This window comes from Protomyctophum bolini (assembly GCF_963924005.1).
Source record: "Protomyctophum bolini genome assembly, chromosome: 17".
Taxonomy (NCBI): domain Eukaryota; kingdom Metazoa; phylum Chordata; class Actinopteri; order Myctophiformes; family Myctophidae; genus Protomyctophum; species Protomyctophum bolini.
In genome coordinates this window covers 38,388,537-38,414,474 of record NC_137878.1, presented here as the reverse complement: position 1 = coordinate 38,414,474, position 25,938 = coordinate 38,388,537, and the positions used below count along the sequence as shown (strand labels likewise).

General features: G+C 43.6%; 1 protein-coding gene across 4 annotated transcripts; it reads left to right on the top strand.

Annotated features, from left to right (window-relative positions):
- The first annotated feature begins 376 nt into the window (after positions 1-376).
- Positions 377-25,393, top strand: hsf1 (heat shock transcription factor 1). 4 transcript variants are annotated; one of them, XR_013965685.1, is made up of 16 exons: positions 377-833; positions 3,415-3,523; positions 4,611-4,747; positions 5,600-5,724; positions 7,514-7,589; positions 11,150-11,211; positions 11,601-11,697; positions 12,530-12,645; positions 12,739-12,884; positions 15,295-15,412; positions 16,816-16,869; positions 17,845-17,950; positions 18,075-18,128; positions 18,962-19,001; positions 19,310-23,247; positions 23,423-25,393. XR_013965685.1 is itself a non-coding variant. In XM_080787959.1 (15 exons), the coding sequence occupies exons 1-15, from the start codon at positions 690-692 to the stop codon at positions 19,480-19,482; spliced, it is 1,557 nt and encodes a 518-aa protein (XP_080644085.1). In that variant the 5' UTR covers positions 377-689; the 3' UTR covers positions 19,483-25,393. The 4 variants fall into 4 exon arrangements, 2 of the variants coding, with proteins under 2 accessions (XP_080644085.1, XP_080644086.1); XR_013965686.1 differs by having other exon boundaries at positions 19,310-23,275; positions 23,394-25,393; XM_080787959.1 differs by having other exon boundaries at positions 19,310-25,393.
- Positions 25,394-25,938: the final 545 nt, after the last annotated feature.

Genomic DNA, 25,938 nt, shown 5'->3' with positions numbered 1-25,938 from the left:
ATGCACACATAAGGTGACCAGATCCAAACTGTTCATTTGAGGGACAGAAGTATCACTTGTGTGTGGCATAATTGTCTATCATTTTGTAAAGGGTCCTTTTGGTTACCCAATTCAATTAACTCTCCATCATTTAGCTGGGGACCACATGGACCCCCCTCAAGGACTACTGGTGGTCCCCGGACCACTGGTTGAAAACCACTAGTGCTACATGTTTCTACAATTTGTTCTTATTATAAATGTCAAAAGCTAAAACATACGTAATACATTTAAACATGTTCGTGCGTGCGTGCACGTGCGTGCCGTGCTCGTGTGCGCGCGCGCGTGTGTGTCTACGTCATCAACGTGCGACACAAATCCACTCAGGCCTGGCCTACTTTTGACGCAGACTGTTTCCTCTGATCCACTCGCAACATTTCTTTCTAAAACCATAACATGTTCTCGTAAATAATTGTCATTCATATTTTGTCGGCTTCAACGCTCCGCGTAACAAACACGGGAGTGTTTTTTGTACATAAATTAACCCGTCGGACGTTTCGTTTATTTGTTTTGTTTGTGGACTAGTTTTTTTTTTTTAGGGGGTGGGGGGGCAGTGAGTTAAGTTGTTATTATTTGGAGTTGTGTGTGTGTGTGTGTGTGGCTAACGTTAGCATCGTTAGCATCAGTGTCGTTGACGGCGCTTGGTGTTGCTAATGATGGAGTTCAGCAATGTTAATAGCGCTAATAATAACGTCAACAGCGTGAATATCGGCGGCGGCAACGTGCCTGCGTTTCTCACCAAGCTGTGGACTTTAGTTGAAGACCCCCAAACCGACCAGCTGATCTGCTGGAGCCCTGTGAGTGAACACACACACACACACACACACATGCTAACGTGGAGGCTAGCCCTGTGAGTGAACACAACACAAACATGCTAACGTTTATATGGAGCCCTGTGAGTGAACACAACACACACATGCTCACATGCTAACATATTATATAACTAACTGGAGCCCTGCCTGTGACTGTGAGTGAACACAACACATGCTAACGTGCTATAGCATTTATAACTGGCGTCCTAGCCTGTCGTAGATGCTATTTGATCGATTTTGAAAATGTATTTGGGGTGTTATAGCACCGTCCCAAAATAAAAAAAAGTAGTACAGAAAAGGTAGTTGCAGGACTCTAGTAGCCCTTTTCGGGACCCAAGACTAAGTGACTGCAAGTGAAACGACACACAATCATTGCTGACATGTATAACTGTACTACAACATACAGTACACATGCTAACATTAATAACAACACAGTGATGCTAGCTAGAACTACTGCAATAACTGCACACTGATACTAACTGTAACTACTGCAACAACATACTGATGCTAGCATTTCTAACAGGAATCCTGTAAGAATCAACACACATCCTGACATTAATAACTGTACTATAGTACAACAACATGCCGGTGCTAAACATGCTATTATTTATAGCTGGAGTAAATCGACAGTCAACAACACACATGCTAATATGCTAACATGTGTGTTCTGTACTGTACACCACACTCAGTTTATACTGGAGTCTTGTGAGTAAAACACACTGATGCTTAAGTGCTAACATAATAACATACCTTCACTACAAACACACACACATAACTATTGATGTTGATTGATTGATATAATTTTTGTATTCACAGTATGTAGAATGGGTACATTTACATTGAAAGCAAAAGTCAATACAGAAACTGCTATGAGGATGAAACCAGAAAAAGCACAAAGGCTTGTTTACTTCAGGGTCCTACCTAGCATTTATATAAAATGCTAACATGTATACTCGAGCACAGTCAGCACACGCCACATGGATGTTAACATGTTGCCAAGATCTATTATGCTGTATAGTACAGTAGTAGTGGTAGTAAAGATGGTGTTTGGTGTCGCTGCTGGCTGGCTGGGGCCTGGCCAGAAAACAATGGATCTACAAGACATCGACGTGGTGCCACGTGAAGCCCTGGCATCTTGTAGGTCTGCGCCGGCTTGACGTTGTTCAGACAGAGAAGGACAGACAGCTGCTGCTATCAGAGCTGAAGACAGATGGAATGAATAGACCAGGTGTTGGTCAACCTCCCCCCCCCACCAATGATCCACGCTGCTTTACAGTGCTGCAGGCTATCTGCTCAAATAGCATTACATTTATTTAAACCTCCCGTGCTGTTTATATATGAAATGGTCAGGGGGAAAAGCGGTTTCATTTATCTGTTCTATAGAGTGCTGACTGTCTTGTGGAAACCTCTCATCTTCTCACATCACATGGATGTTCAAATGTTCATGTTCATGTTCAGGGGTCATTCAATATGTCCGTACAATGACCGTGGCAAAGACTTGGCCTTGTCGTTGACCATGGCAAATGTTTGATTTTCCTTTTTAGACACCGTTCCATTGTAATGTTTTTATTTTGATCATTAAGACCCAATTACTGAATGGGCCGATTCATACTCCTATTTTAGAGCCGAATAAAAGTTGGTTCGGCGCTGTAGAGCCTACAATGTGAAGTCATTTGAGGTTCAGGTTCGGGGGGGGGGGGGCGGTCCTAAAGTCGGCTCTTCAGTGCTAACGAGCTGAAATCATTCAGTATGAATCGGCCCGAAGTCTCCAAGTTTTCTTCAGAATATGTATGACACTTATTTACTACAACACGAAGGCATGTTATGACTCGAATGTTTTATGTTTTAATCGTTAATTATTATGGTCGAAACTCGAAACAAACGTATGGTCATTCAGGGCTAGCTCTTTGTGTGTTTCTGGTAATATTGTCCGTGGCAAGAACATCATTTTGACAAAAAAATTACATTTGGAGTTACTTGGGTGCTTTCTCCTCGCAGAGATATTATAGTATAGTGGTTGTTGACATTGTGTGCTGCTGTCTCTCAAATGACAGGTTTACTCAGGGGCGTCATCTACGCCTAGCAGATCTACACTGCTTTATGCGCTGTAAGCTTGTAGATCTGCTATTTCCGCTATTTTTTTACCTTTAACATTAATAAAATGCCAGTAATTGTTTTGGTATGTTTCAGTTATGTGACAGAGGTGATCATGCATCATGCACATCCACTCTAGCCCCGGTGCTGGACTTAAACGGCAATACAGGTTGAAAATAATAGAGTCCGCAAAACACTGGTAAAGATACTCTGGTTTATTATTAATTCAACAGTTCGATCACTGGGATCTTCTTTAGGAATATTATCTCTAACCCCACAGGGTTGAGAAGAACCCCTGGCCCTGCTCTACTGTGAGTGTGCATGCAACGTTTCACGCCATTCGGCTCAACTGTCCAGAGACGGACGGGTAGTCGGACACACAGGACAGGACAGGACAGGGGCGAGAGTCTCCGTCTCGGCAGAGACAATAATATAATGTGTGTGTGTTTTGTGTTATTGTGTGTGTTTTCAGAATGGAACCAGTTTCCACGTCTTTGACCAGGGTCAGTTCTCTAAAGAAGTTCTGCCCAAGTTCTTCAAACACAACAACATGGCCAGCTTCGTACGACAACTCAACATGTGTAAGATGCGCTCACTATGTGTGTGTATGTGTTTGTGTTATGGCTGGACAATGAATTAAAATGATGACCCAAATTGCCACATTAACTACTGCAATTGCCAGAGGTCCAAATTGATTGCAAAAAAGACAGAGGGATCCAAAATGGATATGTTTTCCGAACCCATTTAGACCTGAGGCCGATTACACGAATGCATTCCAAATCGGTAGTTTCTTCTCACACTTTCAAGATTTACAAGAAATACAAGCTCTCAGCCCGGCACGAAGTGAGTCAAGTGACACGCTGTGAGCTTGTGGATCTGCTATTTTTGAGTAGCAAACGCAAAAATCTAAAATGACACGGATGCTTTCCCTCTTTTAACCCATTCTGACCTGAGATCAGATTCACACGAGGTTTCCACTAGGACACACACTGGTCTGATGAACCCATTCTGACCTGAGATCAGATTCTAAAAAATGTCAGTCGTTCTTCGATTTAAAAAAAATAGCAGACCTACAAGCTCGTAGCGCGCCACTCGGTGGCGCGCTATGAGCTTGTAGGTCTGCTATTTTTCAATAGCTAAAGCATAACATGATGCTAACACCAAAACGGGTTCCCGGTCAGAATGGGTTAATGGCTTATGTTATATTTTGTCCATGAACCAAATACAATTCACATTGAGAACACATTGAGGGTGGCCGGATGGCAACCGCAAGGTTGCCAGTTTGAACCCGGGCTCCCCAGGAGTTGGTGTCGAAGTGTCCTTGAGCAAGACACTGAACCCCAAATTGCTCCCGATGTGCTGGTTGGTGCCTTGCATGGTTTCCCCCTGTCATCGGTGTGTGAATGGGTGAATGTAAATGTAATGCACAATATACATATGTAAAGGCACTTGAATGATGGAATATGATTAAGGATTACTGTGAGTATGGTAAGCTCACATATCGCACATACCATAATTCAGTGGAGAATAAAAAGGGGAAAAAAACAGAATTATTTCGCGGACCCCCAGGGGTCCGCAGACTTTGGGAACCACTGAAATAAAGAAACACTGCTCTTGGCTTATTGCTTTAATATGCACTGTTGTTTTTATAATTGTCTGTGCGTGCAGATGGGTTCCGTAAGGTGGTTCACATTGAACAGGGAGGCTTGGTGAAACCAGAACGAGACGACACAGAATTCCAGCATCCTTATTTCATCCGAGGACAAGATCACCTGCTGGAGAATATCAAACGCAAAGTTACCAACGTAAGTTCTCATCGAGGTACTAATGTACATTATTATTACACAATATTAAAAGTTAGCTTACTAATAGTGTGCAGACAGACAGGCCTAGTACAGACCTTTATTGATCGTGAGGGAAAGTCAGTGACTCAGTATCTGTCGTCACTGTAAAAGCTGGTGATATAACAGACTGAGACAGACTTCCACAGTGATAACTGGTGAAAGACAGACAGACTTCCACAGTGATAACTGGTGAAAGACAGACAGACTTCCACAGTGATAACTGGTGAAAGACAGACAGACTTCCACAGTGATAACTGGTGAAAGACAGACTTCCACAGTGATAACTGGCGAAAGAAAGACTGGGCTGTCATGATTAAACATTTAAGTTGATGATTATTTGTCACAAATAATTGTGTGACAAATGTTTTTGGCATTGGAAATTGGAATAGAAATAGCATGATTTCTGTTTGCCTTTTTAGGCAATAAGTGCACATGGCAGGGACATTTTTTAAATATTGTTTTTACTTAACTAGTTGGAATAACGTGTTCCTTCCACACGCTACATCCAACCAGGGAAACTCCCCCCTGTCAGGTGTAAAGGAGCAACTTGGACACTCAGGCATGAAGGAAGGATGAGTTCAAGTCCGTTGCTCTCCCCTTGTCCCCCATATATGGGGACTAGGTTGGTGGAGGGTGTGTAGAGCCCAGGATCACATTAGATGATTGACACAGGGGTGAAAAATGGGTTACAAAATTGTGGGATAAAAATTATGAATTCGTTTTTATTATACTTATTAAAAAAAAGCTGCTCTACAAGCTCACAAATGGATATTTCTGCATTGATGTGTGACGGTTGTCGTTGGGGAACGCCAGGTGTCCGCCGTGAAGCAGGAGGACCTGAGGATAACTCCGGAGGACGTGACCAAGATTCTGACCGACGTGCAGCACATGAAGGGGAAGCAGGAGAACATCGACACCAAGATCAGCACCATGAAACAGTAAGACTGACCCCTCCCTCCGTCCGTCCGTCTGTCTGTCTGAATGAAACAGTAAGACTGGACCCTCCGTCCGTCCGTCTGTCTGTCTGAATGAAACAGTAAGACTGGACCCTCCGTCCGTCTGTCTGTCTGTCTGTCTGAATGAAACAGTAAGACTGGACCCTCCGTCCGTCTGTCTGTCTGTCTGAATGAAACAGTAAGACTGGACCCTCCGTCCGTCTGTCTGTCTGTCTGAATGAAACAGTAAGACTGACCCCTCCCTCCGTCCGTCCGTCTGTCTGTCTGAATGAAACAGTAAGACTGGACCCTCCGTCCGTCTGTCCGTCTGAATGCAGCGCTGTAAATAGGTTTGCAATGTAATTAGTCCATTAGAGGCAGCGGTGGCCGAACGGTTTGCGGAGCGGTCTTGATATTGGAAGGTCGCTATAGTTCGTATCCCCGGACCGGCACGTCAAAATTACCACCGCTGAAGTGCCCTTTATGGACAAGGCATTGAACCCCGACCATGAAATGTTCTATGAGCAGGGCCTGGCTGTAAACAAGTTCTTGAGCTTAGTCCAGTTACCCTGGGTAAACATAGTACCTGTCCCACTTCAACGAAGTTAGGGGTCATATTTTGCCATTTTTACAAATTGCAGCATTTAATGATTATTATAACTAAAGCTAGCAAAATAAACTAGAATAACAAACGGTACAGTAGTGCATCCCGTGGGTACAGAGGTTGTTGTTTTATGGCGTCCCTTAACTATCGTTTTGGGATGCAAAATGCACCCTATTTTAATATCTGGAATGACTTCATTATTATCGTCTGAGTCTGTCTTTAGGGCGGCTAGCCTGTCACCATTGTGACATTTTACTTTTAATATGTATTTGTTGCTCAAATAATTTAGCAACAATTAACGATTTTAAGTGGCGTTTCCAGTTGAATGTTGTTTGAAATTACATTTCTGTTTGGCTTTTATGCTTCGTAAAGAAAAGGTGCACAGATGTGACAAATGACTTAAATAGTGTACCGGTAATAGTGTAAATGTTTTATAATATATGTTTTATCATATCGTCATATGATATCACATTTATCAACATGATGATTAGGAATTGTGATTATCTCAAATAATATTATAGGTTAATATTAGGTTATTGTAATAATTGGTCTGCTTACTTTCTTTGGGTGATATTTGAAATTCTATTTTGGAAATGTAATGGTCCAATCCTCGACAATTCAACTCTTTAAATATATCCAAAATCAATGTTATTATTTTGTCCGTCTGATTAAAAAAAGGCTGTAAAAATATGTTGGATGGGTGTGTTTTGCCACATCGATATTGTCGCGGTGGGGTAGGCTACTTGTGATAATCAAAATTATTTTCCCTCCTTGGCATAATTGTCAATTGTTTCCTTGTTGAAAAATGTCCATACATTTTCAATAAATAAAAAATAAATTAAGATCAACTACAGTTGATATTTAGTAAAAAAAAAAGAAAAAAAGAAATGCATAAAAAAGTGTGTCAATGATTTATTTTATTTAAGTTATATGTCTGCCCTGTGGAATTTGTGATTGTGAGCCGAGTGTGCAGTTACGTTACTATATACTAACTACTATACAGTTACGTTACTATACTAACCTGGCTGGCACTGTGCGTGTTACAGCCAAATGCATACTTTGTTGTGCGCCGGAAATTGCAGCTCTACAAGCGAGCTTGTAGAGCTGCAATCTTCGGTATAACTTCAGTTTCTGCTGACTATGGCTTAATTTCTGACGTGTGTGTGTGTGTGTGTGTGTGTGTCACAGTGAGAACGAGGCCTTGTGGAGAGAAGTGGCCAGTCTTCGACAGAAACACGCTCAGCAACAGAAAGTCGTCAGCAAGGTACCACCGTCCATCCGATTATACATAACATCCTGCCTCCACCTTACCTACCTCAGTCAGTCAGAGAGGCTTATTGTCTGTATCAGCCAGGGTGCAGGAGTCTATCCCCGTTTCAATGCTATAGACCTCTGGGAGATGGAGTCGATCCCCGTTTCAATGCTATAGACCTCTGGGAGATGGAGTCGATCCCCGTTTCAATGCTATAGACCTCTGGGAGATGGACTGCTGAGGTGAAGCGCAACACCTACCTTCAGCTCCCAGTACTTACAACAACACCTACCATCAGCTCCCAGTACTTACAACAACACCTACCATCAGCTCCCAGTACTTACAACAACACCTACCTTCAGCTCCCAGTACTTACAACAACACCTACCATCAGCTCCCAGTACTTACAACAACACCTACCATCAGCTCCCAGTACTTACAACAACACCTACCTTCAGCTCCCAGTACTTACCGCACAACATCAAGCCGTGCTACTCATACGCTGAGTTAACAGGTCTACTGCATAAGCCGTGTTCCCTGCAATTGAATCCAATATTATACGCTGCCTAGATTGTCTCATTGGAGCATACGCCGAAGTATTTGCAGCAAAATAGTCAGATGGTTTGTTGTTGAAGAGAAAAACTTGCTGCCATTACAATGCGAAACAAGATGTTCCACACCACGTTGTAGTCCAAACAAACGGCCCGTCCACTTGCATCGGGCTCATTTTCCCAGAAGCCCTAGCAGCCCAGAGGATGGCTTGATTCTCCGGTTTCGTCGTCATAACGCGACGGCCTTGTCACCAGGTCCGCCACAAATCCGCTTTCTTTTTAATTATTAAAAAAACTGCGAAATAAACAAATAGAGGGTTTAGCATATTAAGCAGGGCGGAACGTTGGATTAAACAATTTAAAGCCCTCAAAGTGTTGAAGGAATTAAGGAATTGAACCTTTAAAAACGTGCAAACATAAACGTCAACCTACACTGGTGATAACGCTATCACTAAGTCTGTAACATTGAGTTGCAGACCATACAGTGTATAGCTTCATAAACACAGGGCTGCACATACTCCTTTTGGGGCTAGTTATCAGAGGAGCACCTGGAGATGCTTCTTGGGCGGGCGTCTCTGCTCTAGTCTCTCCACAACGTTACTCTAGCCAGCGTCAACGAGGCGCTAATGCAACTACTCCGTGTTTATTTACCGTAACCTGATTCCAAAGTGTGTACATAGTTTAAGTCTCGGATGCATGGTTTGCATATCGTAAATATATGAACTTTGGCTAAAAGCTTGTCTCTTAATCCACGTGGGTTAACAGTCATGGCAGCTTTGTTACAATGAGGGGGGGAGGGGGGGGGGGGGGGTAATAATTTACTATCGTGTCCATATCGACCGGACCGAGACGTACTGTACTAGTCTAGTATTTGCCACCAGTGCCAGTGAATGTTGGCCTGGGGGGGGAGGGGGGGGGGGGGTAATAATTTACTATTGTGTCCATATCGGGTTGCACTGTACCGGGACGTACTGTACCTAGTCTAGTATTAGCCGTACGTAACACCAGAGCCAGTAAATGTTGGCCCGCAAGAGCTTGATCTGCCGCACAGCATTTATTTGACCACGCATGCGTGCGCACCATTCATGTGCACCCCTGGTTACACCCCCGTTTCATCTGCACCATTCATGTGCACCCCTGTTTCATCACCATTCATGTGCACCCCAGGTTACACCCCTGTTTCATCACCATTCATGTGCACCCCTGGTTACACCCCTGTTTCATCACCATTCATGTGCACCCCTGGTTACACCCCTGTTTCATCACCATTCATGTGCACCCCAGGTTACACCCCTGTTTCATCACCATTCATGTGCACCCCTGGTTACACCCCTGTTTCATCACCATTCATGTGCACCCCTGGTTACACCCCTGTTTCATCACCATTCATGTGCACCCCTGGTTACACCCCTGTTTCATCTGCACCATTCATGTGCACCCCTGGTTACACCCCTGTTTCATCACCATTCATGTGCACCCCTGGTTACACCCCTGTTTCATCACCATTCATGTGCAACCCCAGGTTACACCCCTGTTTCATCACCATTCATGTGCAACCCCAGGTTACACCCCTGTTTCATCACCATTCATGTGCAACCCCAGGTTACACCCCTGTTTCATCTGCACCATTCATGTGCAACCCCTGTTTCATCACCATTCATGTGCACCCCAGGTTACACTCCTGTTTCATCACCATTCATGTGCACCCCAGGTTACACTCCTGTTTCATCACCATTCATGTGCACCCCAGGTTACAACCCTGTTTCATCACCATTCATGTGCACCCCTGGTTACAACCCTGTTTCATCACCATTCATGTGCACCCCTGGTTACAACCCTGTTTCATCTGCACCATTCATGTGCACCCCAGGTTACAACCCTGTTTCATCTGCACCATTCATGTGCACCCCAGGTTACACCCCTGTTTCATCTGCACCATTCATGTGCACCCCTGGTTACACCCCTGTTTCATCACCATTCATGTGCACCCCAGGTTACACCCCTGTTTCATCTGCACCATTCATGTGCACCCCAGGTTACACCCCTGTTTCATCTGCACCATTCATGTGCACCCCAGGTTACACTCCTGTTTCATCACCATTCATGTGCACCCCTGGTTACACCCCTGTTTCATCACCATTCATGTGCACCCCTGGTTACACCCCTGTTTCATCACCATTCATGTGCACCCCTGGTTACACCCCTGTTTCATCACCATTCATGTGCACCCCTGGTTACACCCCTGTTTCATCACCATTCATGTGCACCCCTGTTTCATCACCATTCATGTGCACCCCTGGTTACAACCCTGTTTCATCACCATTCATGTGCACCCCTGGTTACAACCCTGTTTCATCACCATTCATGTGCACCCCTTGTTTTATCACCATTCATGTGCACCCCTGGTTACACCCCTGTTTCATCACCATTCATGTGCACCCCTGGTTACACCCCTGTTTCATCACCATTCATGTGCACCCCTGGTTACACCCCTGTTTCATCACCATTCATGTGCACCCCTTGTTTCATCACCATTCATGTGCACCCCTGGTTACACCCCTGTTTCATCACCATTCATGTGCACCCCTGGTTACACCCCTGTTTCATCACCATTCATGTGCACCCCTGGTTACACCCCTGTTTCATCACCATTCATGTGCACCCCTGGTTACACCCCTGTTTCATCACCATTCATGTGCACCCCTTGTTTTATCACCATTCATGTGCACCCCAGGTTAAACCCCTGTTTCATCACCATTCATGTGCACCCCAGGTTAAACCCCTGTTTCATCACCATTCATGTGCACCCCAGGTTACACCCCTTGTTTTATCACCATTCATGTGCACCCCTGTATGCACCCCTGGTTACACCCCTGTTTCATCTCTTTCTTAGCAAAAGTGTCCTTTGCCAAGGACTCGTCGTTGGCCTGAATAACATTTGAAGGCCCCTGATCTACGCATTGTTGTTGTTATTGTGTAATTATTATTAAGTACAGTGTTCTCTCTGTGTGTGTCTTCCAGTTGATACAGTTCCTGGTGTCGCTGGTTCAGTCCAACAGAGTAATGGGAATGAAGAGAAAGATGTATGTCTACGTTACACCTATTACTGTTACTACTAACACTGCTAGTGCTATTACTACTACTACGACTGTTATTACATCTACCATTACTACTACTAATACAACTAGGGTAGTCACAATAAAGTGTCATGCAAATAATTGTGATTTGTGATTTAATTACATTTTTTTTAAGTTTTTATTGTTTGCATTGGACATTAGAAAAATATGAATAACAATTACATTTATGTAAGGGCAGACAATAATTATGACGAATAACGTCCAATAAATAAATGACTAACATATTTAATTATTGTATAAGACTGTGACAGGCCTTACTGCTGCTAGTACTGGTACGATTAGGAACCGTTACTGTAGTAAACGTCAGTAAACGTCACCATTGTGCTTGTTCACAGGCCTCTGATGCTGAGTGACTCTAGCTCCGCCCATTCCTTGCCCAAATACAGTCGTCAGTTCTCCTTGGAGCACGTGCAGTCGTCTCCGGCCTTGACCGTAAGTCACACGTCTCACACGGGTCGGGCTCTACGAAAAGAACCCGTGTTCCGATGGATCCCATTTAGTTGTTATTTTAGTCACATGGTATTTTATTTTACCTATTCTTAGACCTGAAAATAGATTCTAGAAATGCCTTCTAAATCCTGCCAGTTTTCTGAAAAACCCATGTTTCTATGTCAGTGGTTCTCAGACATGTTCATGTCAAGAAATAATATATATTCAAAGATTTGTGCCACATTTTCACGATTTTTCTAAAATAGCAGACCCACAAGCTCGTAGGGCGGCACTCGGTGCCGCGCTATGAGCTTGTAGATCTGCTATTTATACCAAAAGGGGTTCCCGTACAGTTCAATTCAATTCAATTTCAATTCAATTTTATTATAGTGTCAAATCACAACAAGTTGTCTCAAGACACTTTACAACCAACAAAGATCCACCCAGAGCATGCAATATTGCGAGAATGTACAGAATAGGTTAATACTCTTCGTTGCTTCAGTATTTACAGGACCCACACACACACACACTTAAACCACTTGTTTTGGTTTGTATAGTTTACTTGTATGAGCGATCTAAGCAAGGCATTAATTTACAATTTTTTCTTTTTTAAATGATATATTATAGGGGTGTAACGATACATTTGAACAGTGATATGATACGCATCACGACAGATGGTTGATAATACAATACATGGACGATATTCGTTCATTTATAGCGATGCGATACAACAATTTAGAAATGATGCAGTTACTATTTAGCCAATTCATCAGTTGTGTGTGTGTGTGTGTGTGTGTGTGTGTGTGTGTGTGTGTGTGTGCGCGTGCGTGCGTAGACTTCCAGTTTACGTCCTGCTGACAGTCCGTCGAAGTCCGGCCCCATCATCTCTGACATCACAGACCTGGCCCCGCCCTCTCCCACAACCATACCCTCCGATTGGACAGAAGCAGGGTGGGGAGTCGGCCAATCAGATTTGTCACAGTGATGTCATTATGCTACTATTGGCTCGTTGTAACGGTACCACTTCCTTGTTTCCCGTTCCAGAGCCAGCCCATTGGTCCACGTGAAGGAGGAAGTAGAAGAAGGCACCGCCACGCTGGTAGAATCCTCCCTCTCTCCCACCACTTTCATTAACTCCATTCTGCAAGATGACCCCACCCACCATCTCCCTGCAGCCAATCCCCTGTCAGGTAGGATTCACACCACACCCACAACCTCCATAGAGAAAGGAGAAGAGTCTAGGATGTATGGAGTGTTGTCCATGGTGTTTTAGGGAATGGAGAGGAGTCTAGGATGTATGGAGTGTTGTCCAGGGTGTTTTAGGGAATGGAGAGGAGTCTAGGATGTATGGAGTGTTGTCCAGGGTGTTTTAGGGAAGGGAGAAGAGTCTAGGATGTATGGAGTGTTGTCCAGGGTGTTTTAGGGAATGGAGAGGAGTCTAGGATGTATGGAGTGTTGTCCAGGGTGTTTTAGGGAAGGGAGAGGAGTCTAGGATGTATGGAGTGTTGTCCAGGGTGTTTTAGGGAAGGGAGAAGAGTCTAGGATGTATGGAGTGTTGTCCAGGGTGTTTTAGGGAAGGGAGAAGAGTCTAGGATGTATGGAGTGTTGTCCAGGGTGTTTTAGGGAAGGGAGAAGAGTCTAGGATGTATGGAGTGTTGTCCAGGGTGTTTTAGGGAAGGGAGAACTGAGAAGAGTCTAGGACATGTGGAAGCGTTGTACAGGGTGACATCAAGGCATGGATGGCTCTTAACTTTCTAAGTGTCAATGAAAGTAAAACGGAGGTTATAGTGTTTGGACCCTAACCTGGACCGAAACCTGTGGTCTCTAACCTTGGCGTCAAACTAGACAATGCCCTTAAACTTGATAAACGGGTAAATGCGGTAGTCAGCTCAAGTTTTTATCATCTAAGGATGCTGGCTAAAATCAAGTCTGTGTTATACTTTAGCGATTTTGAGCGGGTTATTCATGCCTTTATTTCTACGCGGTTGGACTACTGTAATGCATTGTATGTTGGTTTAAACCAAGCCTCCCTTGCTCGACTCCAGCTAGTCCAGAACTCGGCCGCACGTCTACTCACGGGTACTCGCAGACGTGAGCATATCACACCTGTCTTGGCCTCCCTTCATTGGCTCCCTGTCTGACTTCAGAGTGGATTTTTAAAATTATTTTATTTGTCTTTTAAATCTATTAATGGTCTGGCTCCTCTTTATCTGTCTGACCTTATTGAGGTCTATACTCCTCCTAGGTCACTGCGGTCTGAGGGCCAGCTAAACCTCAGGGTCACAAAGAAGACCCGCTTAAAGTCCACAGAGGCAACCGAGCCTTCTCTGTTGTAGCCCCCAAACTATGGAACGCACTCCCCTTCCACGTCAAATTTGCCCCTTCCATCGAGACTTTTAAATCTCGCCTAAAGACCCACCTCTATACCTTTTGGCTTTTAACCCCGCTTGAGTTCCTTCGGTCCTTGTATATGTTTTGTCTCACTATGATGCTGTTGCTTTTCTGTAGTTTTTCTGTAAATGTGTCTCAAGTTGTTTTCACTGTTTGGTACTTTGTTTTCTCGCTGTTGTTATTCTGTGTGGTAGCTTTAGTGCATTTGTACAGCACTTTGTAAACTCTGAGTTTTGAAACGTGCTTGTAAAGTTGCCCGAACGGCCAAAGCTCCAAGAATCGACAGTCCAAGAATGTAAATCTCTTTTGGTATTTTATTGACCTCAAAACACGGAGTGAACGACCCATGCCGGATTCAACTGTGCAGGCAAAAATAATACTTCCAGAATAAAGACTTAACAATAACAATACACTTTCACATAACAGAAAGTAAGAAATGAACACTTGACAACTAAACTAAGGAAAAACAACAAACCAAGAACATAATAAACTGAACCCAGGCTATGCCTTCCTGGCCCTGCCAGCTCTCCCCTGGAGTTGTCTCCTTTGTTAGTCTCAAGCAAAACTGAACATTTTCCACTCAGGATTCCCACCCAAACATTTCCACAAGCCTCCCTTATATACTGTACCAGGTGAGACCCCACCCACAATGATTAGTAATTGGACCAATCTACTCAAACAAGGTAAACCATGACCCATGAGTTAGACCAACTATACAATTACACATTTCCTTCATAGAGTCTGAACGTTTTCCAAGGCATCACATCAAACGCAAAACAATTATGATAGCATTAGGCAACAGTGCAACACAGATAAGTAGTATATGATGCTACACATAGCCACACCTCCAAGGAGCTTGAAGAAAGTCTATTAATGGAAGCAGCTGTGCAGTGTGGGTTTGTAATGTTCAGTTTCACATTGTGTAGTCTTCTAGTGTCTATAGGGCACGGGTTGCCCCGTGACAGTGCTATATAAATAAAGTGGATTGGGGGGTGTTTTAGGGATTGTTCAGACAGTTTTCCTGTGTCAACTGATCTGAGTGAGCAGAAGGGCTTGTAGGGTTGGATGAGGTTTTGAACATGAGGGTGCCCTGCCTTTTGATTGCGTTGTAGGCCAACATCAGTGTTTTGCAGCAAACGGGAGCCAATGGAGAGCGCGGAAAAGGGGCAGACGGTGAACATTTTACATAATTACTGTTTCATCTTGCAGATCTCGGCTCCCTCATCACATCTGATGCCCCCAGCCCCTCCCCCAGTCCCGCCCCCAGCCCCGCCCCCAGCCCAGCAAAACGAAATCAGAAATGCCTGAGTGTTTCGTGCATCGATAAGTAAGTATTACTTTATTATTTTACTAATTACTAGACTAGACTTTTGTTCTCATCATGGGCTTGTTCTGTCTTGATCACAATGTTAAAATTTAGATAGCAGGTTGATTAGAGAGATTTGTTGTTCAGCTGGTATCCTGTAGTTTCAATTGAAAACAAATGATAGTGTATTGTACTGGTTTAGTGAGGCACTACACTGCCTCTCTGCATTTGATGCATGTTTTTACCTTTAAGTGTGTCTGCTAAATTGTACTAGTTGTAATACTATAACTAAATTGTACGATTGTTTGCCGTGTGGATAAGTAAGTATTACTTTTACTAGCCCCCGAGCCAGGATCTTATATCTTGTTCAGTATTACTAAAGCACAGCAGCCACATTGGAAAGAAGTGATCTTTCTAATTCTTTTTTTCACTTTTCTTTTTGTAATGTTTATTATTTTGTATTTGAAAGTTAAATATCCCAACTGTTTAGTAGCCATAAACGTCAAGACGTCTAATTGCCTATTAAGTAATGGATGCCACGGGCGTCAAGACGTCTCTCCCTTGGGATTTTTTTTTTTTCATCCATATTTTGAAAATTCCTCTAATCTGGTGTACAGGTGATGACATGCACATTACATGCATAATATACCGCTAATTACAAATTCTTTCTTTCTTCATAATGGGAGAATTGGCACTCAGAGCCTAAACTGGTGACCACCAGGTGGCGCTGAAAGAGTTTTAACCTCACGAAAACTATGACTAAACCTAACCTCAAAACCATGGAAAACACCTGGTCAAAACACAGGGGAAAAGTCTGCAATGCTGATACTGTGCATGTGGGCTCACTGGGACCTCTGCTCCATCAGTAGGTCTCTTTGGTGCGGGGCCAGAGGGACCCTCATGGTTTCTTGAGTGTTCAGTGATGTAAATATGTTTTCAGTGTAATGAGTCCCGGGCTTAGAGTATATATGAATAGAGACGGCATCCGAGTTCTCCTTCCATCCACTTGCATTAAGTTGCTCAAAAGCGCATGAGGCGATTTCAGAGTGCATTCTGGGATGGATTGCAATAGTGAGTGGGGCCCCAAACACATGAACGTGCTGCCGTTGAACGAACGCGCACGAGCGTGCGTCCGTCGTGAGCGTGCACAATGAAGTTTCAATCCAAAGACTATGACTAAACTAAAAAACAACACTGTTTCCAACGTGGCTGCTGTGCATAGAGACTACTACTAATAGTGGAGGAAACATTTAGTAATACTACAGCTAAATGTTTCCTGTATCGATAAGTATTACTAATGCTACTAACAAACACTACTATTACTGATAATAGTACTAGTAACAACAACACCACCGTACTAGTAATATTATTGTTATTAATGCTTCTACTAATGTCACCGCTGAATGTACTTAATTTGATTCTAGTGTTTTAGCTCATCAGAAGTCCAGCCCAGCTGGAAATTACCAGTCTAAACCAATGTGAGTGGAGTGCCGCTCACGCACACATTGCATACGTCAAATTAACATGCACTGCACACTGAGTACACACACACACACACACACACACACACACACACACACAGAGTACACTTAGGGCTTCACAACTACTGCTGAATTTAGTAGTCGACTAGTTGTGGTTGTGGAGATATAATAATGTTTCTCATCAAAATCATCTCGGTATTTAATAACTTTTTTATTTTATTTGTTTTATTCTTTAACCCATTTTGGACTGAAGCCGATTCTTAAAAAGCCTTCTAAATCCTGACCTAAGTTTTCTGGGAAAACTTCAGATATTTAAATAGCAGCATATATTTTTGTAATGTTTGAATACTGTACATACTGTACAGAACCCCAAGAGGGGTTCCCGTCCAGAAGGGTTAGAACACCAAAAGGGGTTCCCGCCCCAGAATGGGTTTACCCATTCTGACCTGAGATCAGATTCTAAAAATGTCTTCTACACACTGACAGTTTTCTGAAAAAGCTATGTTTCTATGTCAGTCGTTCTTTGATTAAAAAAATAAATAGCAGACCTACAAGCTCGGTGGCTTGTAGATCTGCTATTTTTCAATAGCTAAAGCACAGCATAATGCTAACACCAAAACCAAAAGGGGTTCCCGCCTAAAATGGGTTAATTAACACCGGTCGCATTGCAATGCTTCGTGAGCTTTTAGAATAGATTAATCGTCTATTTCCACATCTTTTAGAGAATATATGAACATTCAACGACATGGATGGAAACGATGACGAATCGATGCAGTAGTAATTGTGTAGTAAATAACTGTGACAGGCAGAGGTGCCCTGAGTCCAGAGAGATCGAGGATCACTGCTATAGTCCCTGCGCCCAGGCTCACCATGCTGTAAACTCTCTCTCTGTCTGTGTGTGTGTGTGTGTGTGTGTGTGTGTGTGTGTGTGTGTGTGTGTGTGTGTGTGTGTGTGTGTGTGTGCGCGTGCAGATCAGAGTTACATGACCATCTGGAGAACATTGATGGCAGTCTGGAGAGCCTGCAGTCCATTCTGAACTCTCAAAACATCAGCTTCGACTCCACACCTCTGTTTGATGCAAGTACCGTGTGTGTGTGTGTGTGTGTGTGTGTGTGTGTGTGTGTGTGTGTGTATGTGTGTCCCTTTATCTTTTGTAATGCTTTATTTTGTTTTTAATTTGTGTTTCTTTCTTTTACAACAGTTTTTCAGTTCGTCAGTTTCCAGTGGAGACTTTGACTTGGACAGCCTTGACAGTGTAAGACACGCACGCGCACACGCACACGCACACACACACACACACACACACACCACTCGGTTCACACAGGTGTGATTTTTTTATTTATGGTATTAAAATAGCCAGGATGGACAGTTTCTCTGTGATTGGCTAGTAGTGTTTTCTCAGTCTAACCCAAGGGGCCAGTGAGGCTTTCCAACGTTGAAGCACGTTGGAAACCCTAGTGGTAAGAGGAAGGACTGCAGGCGGACCCGTGGATTCATGACGAGGAAACCCCCCGTGCAGCAGCTGGGCTTTAACATTGAGCGCTCGGTTGCACTTCCGCATTTGGGCACCAAATTTTTGGTGCCCAAAATGCTGAATCGTTGAAAAAAAAAGGCGGAAGCCGGGTGCTTCAAAACGCCACTGAGCAACTTCCACTGACATGAATAGCGGAGGGGGGGGGGGGGGGGGGGGGTTCGCGCCAGATCAGTCTCTATCCTTTTAACCCATTCTGATTAACCCATTCTGACCTGAGATCAGATTCTAAAAAATGTCAGTCGTTCTTCGATTTTTCAAAAATAGCAGACCTACAAGCTCGTAGCGCGCCACTCGGTGGCGCGCTATGAGCTTGTAGATCTGCTATTTTTCAATAGCTAAAGCATAACATGATGCTGACACCAAAACGGGTTCCCGGTCAGAATGGGTTAATTCTCTATGGTCTAACCAAACATGGACTACTTCCTATGGAGGGATATTGATTGATCAGCATTTAATATTGTCGTTTTTCAAACAACCGATTCTCATAATATTTAATGTAAGATTCTTATCGTGAGCAGATTATTAAAGTTGACGATGTGACTTTCTCCTCCCAGCTGCTGTCCCCTTTAACTCCAAAAACAGATGATAAAACAGGTAACACACACACACACACACACACACACACACACACACAGCTTATATTTGTGAGGAGACCAATTTTAAGCCATTTTTAAATGTATTTTGAACTTTTCCTAATTGTAAGCCTAGTTTTTGGCCATAAAACAATCTTGTCAGGACCAGGACAAAGGTCTTCCAAATGTCTTATTTCTCAAATTTAAACTAAATACTTGTAAAGAACATTTGGACCCTCAGAAGCAAACTAGACACAAACTAGAATTGTCGTCACTCATGGTTACCCATTTATTTCCCCTGTTGATGTCGTCTTTTCCGATTGGCTATAGGTAAACAGTTGGTGCAGTACATGGCCACGCCCCTGTTGACGTCCGGCGGCGAGGAGGCGGAGCTGCCGTCTCTGCTGGAGCTGGAGGGGGAGGAGTCATATTTCAGCCCCGACGGCACCCTCAACCTGCTGGCCACGCCCATATTCAGCCCGGAGTCCAATGAACAAGAATGATGAGCGCCGCGCAGACTGTCCTATCCTATCACATCGCTTCTGTTACAGCCTCCTCCTCCTCCTCCTCAAAGGCCCGTTTCAAAACCGGATCTCTAGAGAATCGGCGCTCACTAATTCTCATTACCCGATGGCACCGGTTTCTGTATAGTCAGTGGTTTTCATTCGACCCTTTTCATATCGAGGCCCAATTATTTATTATTTTATGTGAGCATTTGAGCCCTACGTACGGAACCACCATTTGATGACATTTTAGCCTCTCAGACGTTTTAGTGCCCACGTAAATACGATTGCGTTGTTGTTGCCCCTCGACTTCAAATGCCTTTCTAAATCCCGACAGTTTTCTGAAAAACCTTTTGTTTCTATGTCCGTCGTTCTCAAACATTTTCATGTCAAGGACCCCAAAAAATATATGTAATTGGCCACCGACCCCCATCTGGTTTGCTCTGAAAGCATATATAAGCTCCACTTGTAATGATTAGTCAACACTAGTTTTGTGTCGAAGTAGAGAGACATTTGTAGTACGTTGACACCGGAGCTAGCACGCAAATAGCGCTTCATTTCATTTGATCTGCCACGCAGCATTTTATTTTGACCACGCATGCGCACTTGCGGCCCCCGTTACGTGCATCCATGAATATGTCAAACGAAAGCTTGAAATGACCAAAGTTAACCTACCGATGATGTCACTAGTAGGCAGGTTTTCCGAACTGTCCACAACCCTCCATTGAGACACAGACCGAACGAAAGGAAATGGTTCCATCTCATAATGACTGCATTAGTGAGGACCCATTACATGAAGACATGGTTGAAGAATGGGCGAAGTGCTCCTTTAGCCTCCACTCTCCACCGCCACAACAAGCGAACATCATCTGGAGCAACAACTGCACCGACTGTACCAAAACACAAGACTGGCTTCGACTTCAGACAGCTTTACAAACTAGATTAATTGATTGTTAGTGAGACTCACTCAACCATGTGGAGTCTATCGTCACTGTCAGACAGAAATCATGTATCGCCATAATTCGACTTCATGTTTTTTTTTTTGTAAATGAATGCCCTACTTCATCTCATAACCTACGAAAGTAGTCAAATAGTCGATCTTGAGAGCTTCAGGATTGACTATTTCTACTAAAGAAAATTTATTTTACCCATTTAGACCCGTTACAACTAAATAATACCTGTTACTTTAGCCCTATGGACGATAATACAAAATGTGTTCTAAATCATAACGGATCGTAACAGTTTTCTGAAAGACGTATGTTGCTAATATGTCTAAAATGACACGGATGCCGTCCCCGTCCGTATTGAATGGGTTAAGTGAAAGTTGAGGTGTGTGTGTGTGTGTGTGTGTGTGTGTGTGTGTGTGTGTGTGTGTGTGAGAGATTTTGATTCAACTGAAAGTATTAATCCATTACGACCCGGAATGCGCATATGTGACCTTGCCTTAGCTTTTAACCATTATTTCATATTTTATCTATTGGGAAAAATAGCAGCTTGAGTCACTAGAGGGTCCCTGAAACAACATGTTTTCAGATGGGGGTCCGGCGAGCCAAATACATGTAATATTTGGAGTCCTTGACATGAAAAAAGTTTGAGCACCACCGATATAGAAACAGGGTTTTTCAGAAAACTCGTGATTTAGAAGACATTTATAGAATCGGGTCCCAAGGTCTTAATGGGTGACTAAGTAACTATTGGATCCATTGGAACCTGAAAAGTAACAGTTTAGGCTATGTGTTAAATTTAGGCACTGTTACTCGGTTAGGTCTGGGTTTGGGGTGGTAAAGCTGGGCTGTTGTGTTTCTACACTTTCAGGGATTTGGCACTAAATCCGATATAATGAATAAAACGTGGCTGATATTATGAAAGGAAAAGCTATCTTCGCGGACTCATTGTACTGAAGCTGGTGGCAGTGCAGTGCTTTGTTCAACAAACACCAGAATACATGGAGCTAAATTCTTCTTTTAAAAGTTAATTTAGAGTAGCCAATCGTTTTGTAGCCCCAGTAGTTATGCCAATTAATTCCTGACACTGCTGGTTGTAACCTACTGGCTCTGCTGCCAGTGAGGAGCCCCCACCGGTAGGACAAACTGTCGTAACCTACTGGCTCTGCTGCCAGTGAGGAGCCCCCACCGGTAGGACAAACTGTCGTAACCTACTGGCTCTGCTGCCAGTGAGGAGCCCCCACCGGTAGGACAAACTGTCGTAAACCTACTGGCTCTGCTGCCAGTGAGGAGCCCCCACCGGTAGGACAAACTGTCGTAACCTACTGGCTCTGCTGCCAGTGAGGAGCCCCCACCGGTAGGACAAACTGTCGTAACCTACTGGCTCTGCTGCCAGTGAGGAGCCCCCACCGGTAGGACAAACTGTCGTAACCCTACTGGCTCTGCTGCCAGTGAGGAGCCCCCACCGGTAGGACAAACTGTCGTAAACCTACTGGCTCTGCTGCCAGTGAGGAGCCCCCACCGGTAGGACAAACTGTCGTAAACCTACTGGCTCTGCTGCCAGTGAGGAGAGTCCCCACTGGGACGATGTATACAGAGCCTCCGTCCTACTCTCCCCGCTCAACATTCCCCACTGACTGGTTCCGCCCCCAGCCTGTAGGAGTACTAGCAAATATCACCCTCCCCGGTCCCCATATCACCCTCCTCCCCAGTTCCCACCCAGCTTCCCGAAACACACAATTGTGTGTTTATGTTTAGACGGCGAGCCGGATGCACCACCTGAGCCCAAAGAAAAAAGATAAAAGGGAAAACAAACAATGTTCAGGATTTCAAATATTCATAGCCAACTGCACTATTAATACACTAGATTGTAACCAAAAAAAATTATACAATTATACAATGTGAAATGATCTGTGTTGTGATTATATCACCTCCACAACATGTCCTCCTTAGCCTCCTGCCAGAACTCTTTTTTTTTTTTTAAGTTCCAGCAGGTCCCCCTGGATGATTGTTGCACATGTAGAGAAGACATGGTCTGTGCATTATGTGAAGCCAGCATTTTAAAAGGGAGTAACTTCATTATCACAGATGAGGTCAAACACTTTAGGATCACTGGCATACTCCGTGGAGTAGGTAGGCTAGACGGATTATTATCATTATGAAAACCGCTGCACCCTGGGGCTGTAACAAAAATGTGTCTTGAGTCAGGAAAGTACACAGAAACTAGAAGTGGCTAAAGATATGTGCGAATGATCAATTAAATCAAATGTATATTTTTATTACGGAGGAGGTTCTTATGTAAACAGGCCGTTTGTAAAAGAGAGATTATATATATATCTGTGGTTCCATATCCAAGTGTTACCGAGCAAGGCATGGGATCACATGATCTCAAACCAACCGATTATTTTGTGGAATCTTTTATTTTTAATTTTAAGTTTGTCTTCTTGTTGGTTTGTAACTTTGGTTATTTTTATCCTTTGGCTCTGTCTGCTGGTATTGCGGTTTATTTCATATACCATACATACGCTCTACAGTACTGCATACTGTATGTTGTCAGGGCTCGGCCATATAAAAAAAATAATGTTTGCCTACGATTAACGATTATTAAAAAACAAATTGTGAAAATAGATTACAGATCTTGTCGGATCGGCTATTTTCGTTATCTTTTGTTCAACGCCAACGTGCATCAAAGTGTAATACGGGCTTAAGGGTTAAGTGGTTCATCGTAATAATCGATGCATACTCTTTCCGACGTCGGGGAGAATGTTCCTGTTTGGCGAGTCGGGACATAATTCTGGAGGTCCACGGGTTCTGAGGAAACGTTCTGAGCTCGGGACATAATTCTGGAGGTCCACGGGTTCTGAGGAAACGTTCTGAGGTCTTGACATAAGTCTGGAGGTGCACGGGTCCGTTTGGCCGGTCGGGACATAATTCTGGAGGTCTACGGGTTCTGAGACAAGTCTGGAGGTGCACGGGTTCTGAGGGAACGTTCTGAGCTCGGGACATAAGTCTGGAGGTGCACGGGTTCTGAGGGAACGTTCTGAGGTCTTGACATAAGTCTGGAGGTGCACGGGTTCTGAGGAAACGTTCTGAGCTCGGGACATAAGTCTGGAGGTGCACTGGTTCTGAGGGAACGTTCTGAGCTCGGGACATAAGTCTGGAGGTGCACTGGTTCTGAGGGAACGTTCTGAGCTCGGGACATAAGTCTGGAGGTGCACGGGTTCTAAGGAAACGTTCTGAGCTCGGGACATAAGTCTGGAGGTGCACGGGTTCTAAGGAAACGTTCTGAGCTCGGGACATAAGTCTGGAGGTGCACGGGTTCTAAGGAAACGTTCTGAGCTCGGGACATAAGTCTGGAGGTGCACGGGTTCTGAGGGAACGTTCTGAGCTCGGGACATAAGTCTGGAGGTGCACGGGTTCTAAGGAAACGTTCTGAGCTCGGGACATAAGTCTGGAGGTGCACGGGTTCTGAGGGAACGTTCTGCGCTCGCGATGACGTACGTTAGTTCTATCACCTTCTTTCCCGAAGAAAGGTTTGGAGGGTCGGACTCGCAAGGAGTATGGACCGAGCTTAAATCGATGTAGCCGATTATTAAAAAGATACAATTTAGTTTGTGTCGACTCGTTCTATATATACACACGAAGGGGGAAAAACGGATTACATGTAATATATGGAATAACAGACTGGTTTATTCAACATACTACATGTAATAAATATGATCATGATAATAAATCAGTGTCACGCAAGGCTAGAAGGTGCCGTTACCATGTGTGTTCACTGTTGCATCATGATCTAGATTTATTTCATAGGAAACAAATGATGCTCGTTCCCTGAACACGGCAACGAAATCTGAGCAAGTGGTTTTATTTTATATACATTATGTACATAATTAACTATCAGCGTAGACAATGATTCGCCCCTCGATATGATGAAGTATGACACTTAACTTGACAATGGTACACTACTACACACACACGTACGTTTGTGTAATGAGCTTCCAAACAAATTGAATTAAATCACTCGCGGACGTGCATTTCTTTCAGTGTAGAAGTTTAAGGAATAGTAGCCTCTTTTTTTTTTTTTCCTATAAGTTGCTCGCCCCGTGCACGAGACAATAATCCAATATTTGATGACGCCGCTGCGGTATACACAATATAAACTCCTGAATCACTCGCACAGTGTGATGATCTAGGCTCAAAGAGAATAATTTAAAATATGATTTTACTCTTATTATGATTGGTCTCCTTCTAAAATCTCCACTATGCAACTTTCCTCTTCTACCCCGGATTTGAACCTTGCGCAGGTTCTGATTATTTTATTAATATTATTATTTTTTGTAACCATTGAGCTAATGAAGCCTATATGCTCGGTATAATTTCAACCTTGACCATCGGCTCAGGATTTGTGTCATATCCTGTATCTATAGCTGAGATATGTTGAGATATGATCTCAATAGGAGAGCAGGGACACTAAATACCGGCACCCAAATTGTATAAATTATATTGTATTCACACACTACAGAATGGACAACATTACATCGTATTCATTAACGAAAAAAGTTAGTGCCGCTTTAACTTCAGTTGGTCAAATATTGGATTTTTGGCTCATAGGAATATGAATAGGAATATGACACAAAAAAAATGAAATCTCCATGATTTCAAGGCTTTACGGGGAGAGTAATTAATAGAATTGAAGTCTTTTTTTTTTTTAGGCTGAACTATTCCTTTTAAACGTAGTTATTCCAGTGTTCAGATCATAGACAGGCTGGTACAACTGTCTCCTTTTTATTTCTGTTTTTATTTGTTATTTTCATTACACCGATGCTGGTCTGCTCTTGTTGCCCCACAAAGCATCCATGTATTTATTTTTAAGGCACTCACTGTAGGCTTTATTTTATGTTAGAGAATCTACAGGACAAGTTTTAGTAGAAGCAAAAAAATAAATAAAGTTCACCATTAACCTTGAACTGTGTGTTTGTGTGAATTGAATTCTACCTTCGCCCCTTTTGTTCCACTGGTTCTCAGAGTGTGGTCAGGGGACCCTCTACTAGGGGGGGTCATTGCATGAACATCCTCAAGGACCCCCTCAAGGACCCCTAAGGGACACACCCTCAATTATTTAGTATATGTAAGGTTTTGCCCACTCAAATCATGGTACCTCGTCAGATAATCCCCACATATCCTACAATAACTTCTGTGAACTTTTCATTAATTATATTTGTACTTGGGCTGTTCTGCTGTCATGAAAGTTTACAGTTAGAGAAATTCAAAGTCCAGCCGTCTGCTGTCCAGCCTCTCCCTACCCTTCACTGGGGAAATCTTTGGGAGGAAAACAGAAACTGGGTGAGTTGTCTTGTTTACCTCTCTTTCTGGGTAGTTGGCCTCTGGTTGGCCTTGCAAAGTGCCGCCTGGGGCAACTGCCTAGTTCACCTACAGTATGGACCCATCAGGCCCGGCCTTTCTTTATTGCATGATGTTATGGTGTTTACAGTTTAGCAGCAGACAGCTGATG